The sequence below is a fragment of the Sinocyclocheilus anshuiensis genome, unplaced genomic scaffold (assembly GCF_001515605.1).
Source record: "Sinocyclocheilus anshuiensis isolate Anshui unplaced genomic scaffold, SAMN03320099.WGS_v1.1 scaffold63, whole genome shotgun sequence".
NCBI lineage: Eukaryota > Metazoa > Chordata > Actinopteri > Cypriniformes > Cyprinidae > Sinocyclocheilus > Sinocyclocheilus anshuiensis.
In genome coordinates, this window is record NW_015552625.1 from 4,802,711 (window position 1) to 4,809,117 (window position 6,407).

Genomic DNA, 6,407 nt, shown 5'->3' on the forward strand with positions numbered 1-6,407 from the left:
TTTTTTTTTTTTTTACGTATAAACATTGGTTCTATGCACATACATAGAGTTGAAAATGGTAAATGGAATCTCAAATGTGCTTGCTTGACATGCGACAAGAAAGTATGGTTAAGCTGCTGTTTACCATATTTTGAATAAGAATTACTCTTACAATGTCTTTATGAACTTTTTGAAGCTTAAAAGTTTTGGTTACATTTATCTTGCATTGGAGAGACAGAAGTCTCTCAGGTTCTCAAGGTTTAATTACCAATATCTTCATTTGTATTTCAAAGATGAACAAAAGTCTTAAGGGTTTTTCGTGAATAAACAATGACATAATTTTAATTTTGGGTGAACTATATCTTTAAACTTTGTGTTAACATGAAACTAGTTTAAACTATGTGATCCCATTTTCACTCCCTGCCATAATAATATAAAGATGGTAAACCAAGCAAGAAATTGACAGACATTTTATTTCGAGAAAAGTCTAAACACAGAAATTGTCAGAAATACCTAACCAGAAGCTCTAGAACAGATCATGGTCATGAAAAACCTGGAAAGTAATATTAAACTAATAAATAATTGACATTTCTGTATTGTAATGAAATGTTTTTAGCAGGCAATACTGATTTGAAGCTTTTAAAGCTCATGATCCTGTTTAACTGCATTCTAAGCATTTTACATGATTTAAAAAAAATTGCTATTATGCCACAAATGCTGTCGATGTAACTTGTATTGCAAGATGAAAATTTAGTCCGTGCTTGCTTTAAAGGTGCCCAGAATATTCATATAAAAGCCTGATTTCTTCATACCTGCTAATATCTTCTTTTTGACAAAGTTGCTTAAGGTTGTTGAATCTTCTCAAGACCTACAGTTTCTGTACGGCACAGTTTACCCTTCCAGAATTCACTGTGCCTTCATTTAACTTGTGTTATATTGTCCTGATTAAAGAGTGTGAAAATTGCTTGAAAGCTCAGGAGCACGCCGATGCAATTCAAAGCCTTTATACGGCTAAGTGTAGATAATTGTACTTTAAATTGGGCGGACACTGTACATTTTAATTTTCATAAAGAAATAAGTGGTTCCTAAGACTCCCTTATTAGCTGTATAATTAACCCTCAACTATAGAGCTCTGCACTGAGTGCTAAAGGATGTAATGGAAGATGGAGACATTCAAAAACACGCGCTTCCATCATGCTGTTACACACAGCTTCATACTCTCCCCTTTGCCTTCTTTTAACTGACTGCTGTGTGGATACAGGAAATACAAGTAATTGTTTTTATAGCAAGGGGTTATGTTTTGCTCAAGGGCATATGCTGTGTGCATGTGAACACACACACACACGTTATGATACAGGGTAAATGTTTGTGTTTAGAGTTCTCTTGTGCTTCTTTGATTGCTTTAGCGCTGTGCGGCTGTCAATGAGCAGAAGGACACAATGTTCACATACATGTTGCGAGCGGCTCAGCAGCCCGGACAGGTAAACAAACCCAGTTTGTTCTAGTCTTCATGCTCTGAACTTTCATTAAGTGTATGTACATAGTTTATATGCAATATAGTCACACAGTTTGTGAATAAAGACACTCTATTTTCATTCCTGTACAGGCTGCCAAAATCAAGGCTCTGTCTGAGCTGATTCCTGACTTCACAGAGAAGGAGAATATATTTTCACATTTGGTGAAATGCTATGGTAAGACCACTGTTTGCATCAACACTGCTAGATATACAGTTCAGTAAGATTTATTATTTATTTATTCATTATAATTTTTTAAAATTCAGCATGGATGTGTTAAACCGCAGCACAACCCACGCAAGCTAGATAATTCCGCACACAGCTGCAATTCCAGGTTTTCAAACAGAGATGGTGACAAAGAGGCAAAACTTACGGACTGCAGCTTTAACTTTCTATTCATCAAAAAACCCGAAAAGAATTGGTTTTCACAATCATATTACGCAGCACAGCTGTTTTCAACATTGATAATACTAAGAAATGTTTCTTGAGCAGCAAATAAGCATATTAAATGATTTCTGAAGGATCCTGTGACACCGAAGACTGGAGTAATGATGCTGAAAATTCAGCTTTGCCATCACAGGAATAAATTACTTTTTTAAATATATTAAAATAGAAAACAGTTATTTAAAAGCGTAATAATATTTCACAATTTTACTGTATTGCTGATCAAGAGTCTTTCAAAAACATAAAAAATCTTACCAACCCCAAACCTTTGAACAGTAGTAGTGCTATTGTGTTACTCTGTATTCGTCTGGAGCAGCACATGCTGCACAGCACAGCACAGTCATTGAATAGTTTGAATGTGTTTCATTATAGCATGATCAGTGTTAAAAGCTACATGATTCATCTGCTAGACAATGGCATTAATATTCCATTCATCTGGCTGGCCTGTTCAAGTCACCCGCAGTTTAGGCACATAGCAAAACTAGTCAGTTAATAGTCTGTCAATTAAAAATGCAACAAGCAGAACGCACTGACTGACTCACAGGAGGCACGTTTGCTAATACAGACACATGTTTCCTAATGAGGGGCTACTTTAGCCAGCGTTCCGTGAGAACTTTAACATGTTTCAGTACTTGGAGACCTCTACAGCATTATTATTTCATGAGACCTGATATGTGCAGAATGAAATATTGCATGTTTTCTCCCTCACTCTCAACAGGTTTAGACAAGGACTTCAGTTCAGCGAAGGCTCTGTATGAGCGCATGCAGGTTGAGGGGGTGAAGGCTGATGAGTTGACTCTCAAGAGACTGGCGCAACTATACAAGGAAGCTGGAGCAACTGTTCCCTTCGAAGAGCCTCCGGTAATAATCAGTATTCATTAGCAGAGGTGGATAGTAGTGAAGTATTTTTACTTTACTCAAGTCAATTTAAAAAGTTTCTGTAGTTTGAGTGTTTTTCTTTGGAAAACTTTACTTCACTACATTCCAAAGCATACTTTTAAGTCATACTTTTTACTGCACTACATTTCATCAATTAAAGTTGTTGTTTTTTGTTTTTTTTACCTTTAATACTTAAGAACATTAAAAATGTAGTACTTTCTTGTACTGAAGTAAATCTTTGAATTACTTTTACTTGAGTAAATGTAAGAAAGTAATAGATTTCTAATGTAATTAAGTATTAAATTATATTTAATATGAAACGTAGTGCAGTAAAAAGTACAATATTATGCTTTGGAATGTTGTGAAGTACAGTTTTCTAAAGAAAAACACTGATAAAGTGCTGACACTTGAAAATACTTTTACAGCAGAGTAAAAATACTTCACTTCTGTCCGCCTCTGTTCATTAGCATTTAATACATATCGAATATTAACTTGTACGTTTTTTTTTCTTAAATGAGAGGAATCATTTAAACCAAAGTAGATGTTGCAACAGATTGAAATGTTTCTTTTAACAACTACGTGTAGTAAAAATATGTAGTCAAAAATTTAATATTTTCTATTGAATGAGCACAAGATTGTATATAGTAATAATAAATATAAATGTAATAAAAAAATTATAATTTATACAATGTAATTAAGCACAGTATTTACCTACATATTTTTGCTTAGAATTGCCATAGAGATTTTGTTGAACATTTTTGAATGATTATGCAGGCATATTGTTCATTTAGAGTTTTGAATCGATTCAAGTCAGTGGACAGTTTGATCTGACTCACTGAACTTGAACTTGAATGCCATTTTTGCTACAGCTTTATATATTCCGGAATGCATTAAAAAACATCGGTCTTAACACTTTCATACTCTGAAGTCATGAGGCAAAAAAGGCTGGAAAGTGTAGAAGGAAACTTTATGGCCAAATTCTGAGATATTCATGATTTTCATGTCCAGCAAAATCATCACAAATATAGTTTATATTGTTTAGCCCTTCTTACAAATGTTTGGGGTTAGTAAGTATTTAATTTTTTTTTTATAAATTAATACTTTTATTCAGCAAGGATGCATTAAATTGACTATACATGTCTATACTGTCACTTTTAATGTTACAAAGGTTTCTGTTTAAAATAAATGCTGTTCTTGTGAACTTTCTATTGATCAAATAATCCAGTTATTTTAATATTGTATTTTAATAATGTTTCACAATATTACATTTTTTACTGTATTTTTGATTAAATAAATGCAGCCTTGATGAGCATAAGATACTTTTCTTGAAAACATTAAAACATTGTACCAACCCTATACTTTTGAAAAGTATAAGTATTATGCAACAAATTGCCCACTTCAAATCATGAGCATATTCATGAACCGCAAATGCTGTGTACACATTGTGTGGGCAGTTGTGATTTTTTATTTATTTTTTTAACAGTAATTGGATGTCAAGCTGCTTTATTTAATAACCATTTTTGAAGTTGGTTAAGCACTAGTTGATTAGAGTCCAGTTTCATGTCATATTGCTCACCTGAAATACCCCTACTTTTACAGCACCTTAAGAGTCCACCTCACGCTCTCGTGTATTATTTACTATCTGTCAGAACCGTGCTCCGGTGTTTTTCACCAGCGTTAGAGGAGCCTGCCAGCCCTCACGCACCGCTAAGCTCTCAGTGCACCATTTAAGTTCTCACAAAGCGATCTCAGGTAGCACTCCATCCCGCTTCTTCCTCCAGTCCCACGGCCGCCGCTAATACCACAGTACAAAGAGTCTCCGGAGAGACGCAATAAGGAGAGATTTGAGGTGCCGTTCACATCTGGCCTCATTTCTCGCACACAGCAGCTGTTATTTATTGACTTTAATTACCCCATTAATAAGGGAATATACATTGTTTGGAGAAATGGTAATCTTCTAAAAGCACTCACCTTCCAAAAATGGAGAGCGAGTGCGGTTTACAGGCGCCTGTGCTTAATTACGGGAGGGGGAACGAGTAAATATGTTATTTGTGAATTAATACGGTTTGTAAGATGAAACGAGAGCGTAGGATTTGTTTGGACCGTGTGGTTGTTATTAGTTTGCCCCAGAGGGCAGGAAACGCACAACTACACACAACACGCACCCAAAGTACAATTAGTTTAGCCTTTTACTGACTAAAAATATTTTAAAAAAGCTTTGTTTGTTTTTTATGTCCCGCAGGAGTCTTTTCGTTTCTACGCAGACAAACTGAATAAGCAGCGCTCTGAGTCCATGGAGCCGGCCGACAACTAAAAACAACTTGTCATTTATTCTTTTTGTTTTGTTTTTTTACATTCAACATATGTGCACAGCTTGTGTGTTAGTTATACTGTGATTGTTTGTTTGTTTTTTGCCCTTCATAATGATGTCATGATATGGTTAATGTGTACATAGATATTTATGCAAATAAATGTAAACCCAAAAGTTTAGTGGCTTTTTCATAAGTTTCTTTTTAGTCTTTTCTTTTGTTTGTTCCTGAAGTGATTGTCACGCAAGAGATGTTTTTATCAAAATGCAAATATGTTCATAGAAGATGCATTATATTAAACATGGGTGATTTGCGATATGCTTATATAGTCAATTTATGCTTAGTTATAGTAATACATACTATATAATAAACATCTCATTGGAGCAATCATGGAAGCTGTCGTGCATCCTGGTTTTTTTCTGGATTTAACAAAAGTGCAAAAACATACATTATCTAGCTTTTAAAACACAAATGCATTTTTGGTGTGACTTACAAAACCTTTCAAAAGATTTTTGATCTAGCCACATTGGCACAAACTTTCTTAAGCAGTCAAATCTTCTACATGTTTAAATAAATGAACATTTAGACTGCAACAAAGAGAAGCTGTTTATGGATATTTACCAAAGCAGAGCTATAATCTCTTGTCAATTTGAACAAAAGTGTGTAAGGAAAAGAACAGAACATTGCTGCCATCCAGTGGCTATCAGCGGAAGTCTAAAGAGATCTCGGAATGACCTTTGGAGCACCAGCTCTTCTTTTCTGCTGTCTTTACTAGCATGGGTTTGACCTCTGACCTCTCTCATGACAGTATTGTTTAATAAAAATATTTTTAGGATGCTTTAAATATAGAACGTTCAAAAGAGCAGCATTGATTTGAACATTAACAACAGCAGCATTTATTATTCTATAACGTTATGTAACGTTGCTGCATGTTAGTGTTTTTTTGCAGTGCAGCTCATACTCCTGAGGTTGGCTGTCTCAAAGGGAGGTAGACGGCTGATTTCTCTTCTGTCAGGAAGCTCGGGACACTCATTCTGAGAGGATTTGTGCAAGCCAAATGCAGACGGCACAGTAAAAGCTGATGAGATGCCATAGCGGGATGACATTATCTTTCAAGAGCTCTTAGCAAGCTCAGTAGCATCATTACATTTTAAAATTATATATAAATGATATCAAAACAGTTTGAAATCTACTTCTTCAAATGGATCTGCCATGTTTGTCTTTGCAAAAACCTACACTAAAGTCTTATACAAGCATGTCCTTCATTTTAGCAAGCATATAC

General features: G+C 34.9%; 1 protein-coding gene across 1 annotated transcript in view; it reads left to right on the forward strand.

Moving 5' to 3' along the window:
* Positions 1-5,304, forward strand: part of LOC107666369 (leucine-rich PPR motif-containing protein, mitochondrial-like) — a 51,541-nt gene extending 46,237 nt beyond the window's left edge. Inside the window, exons 33-36 of the mRNA XM_016457628.1 lie at positions 1,386-1,460; positions 1,586-1,670; positions 2,656-2,798; positions 5,059-5,304. Coding sequence (XP_016313114.1) covers positions 1,386-1,460; positions 1,586-1,670; positions 2,656-2,798; positions 5,059-5,130 — 375 coding nt within the window. The 3' untranslated portion in view covers positions 5,131-5,304. The remainder of the gene's footprint in view (positions 1-1,385; positions 1,461-1,585; positions 1,671-2,655; positions 2,799-5,058) is intronic.
* Positions 5,305-6,407: the final 1,103 nt, after the last annotated feature.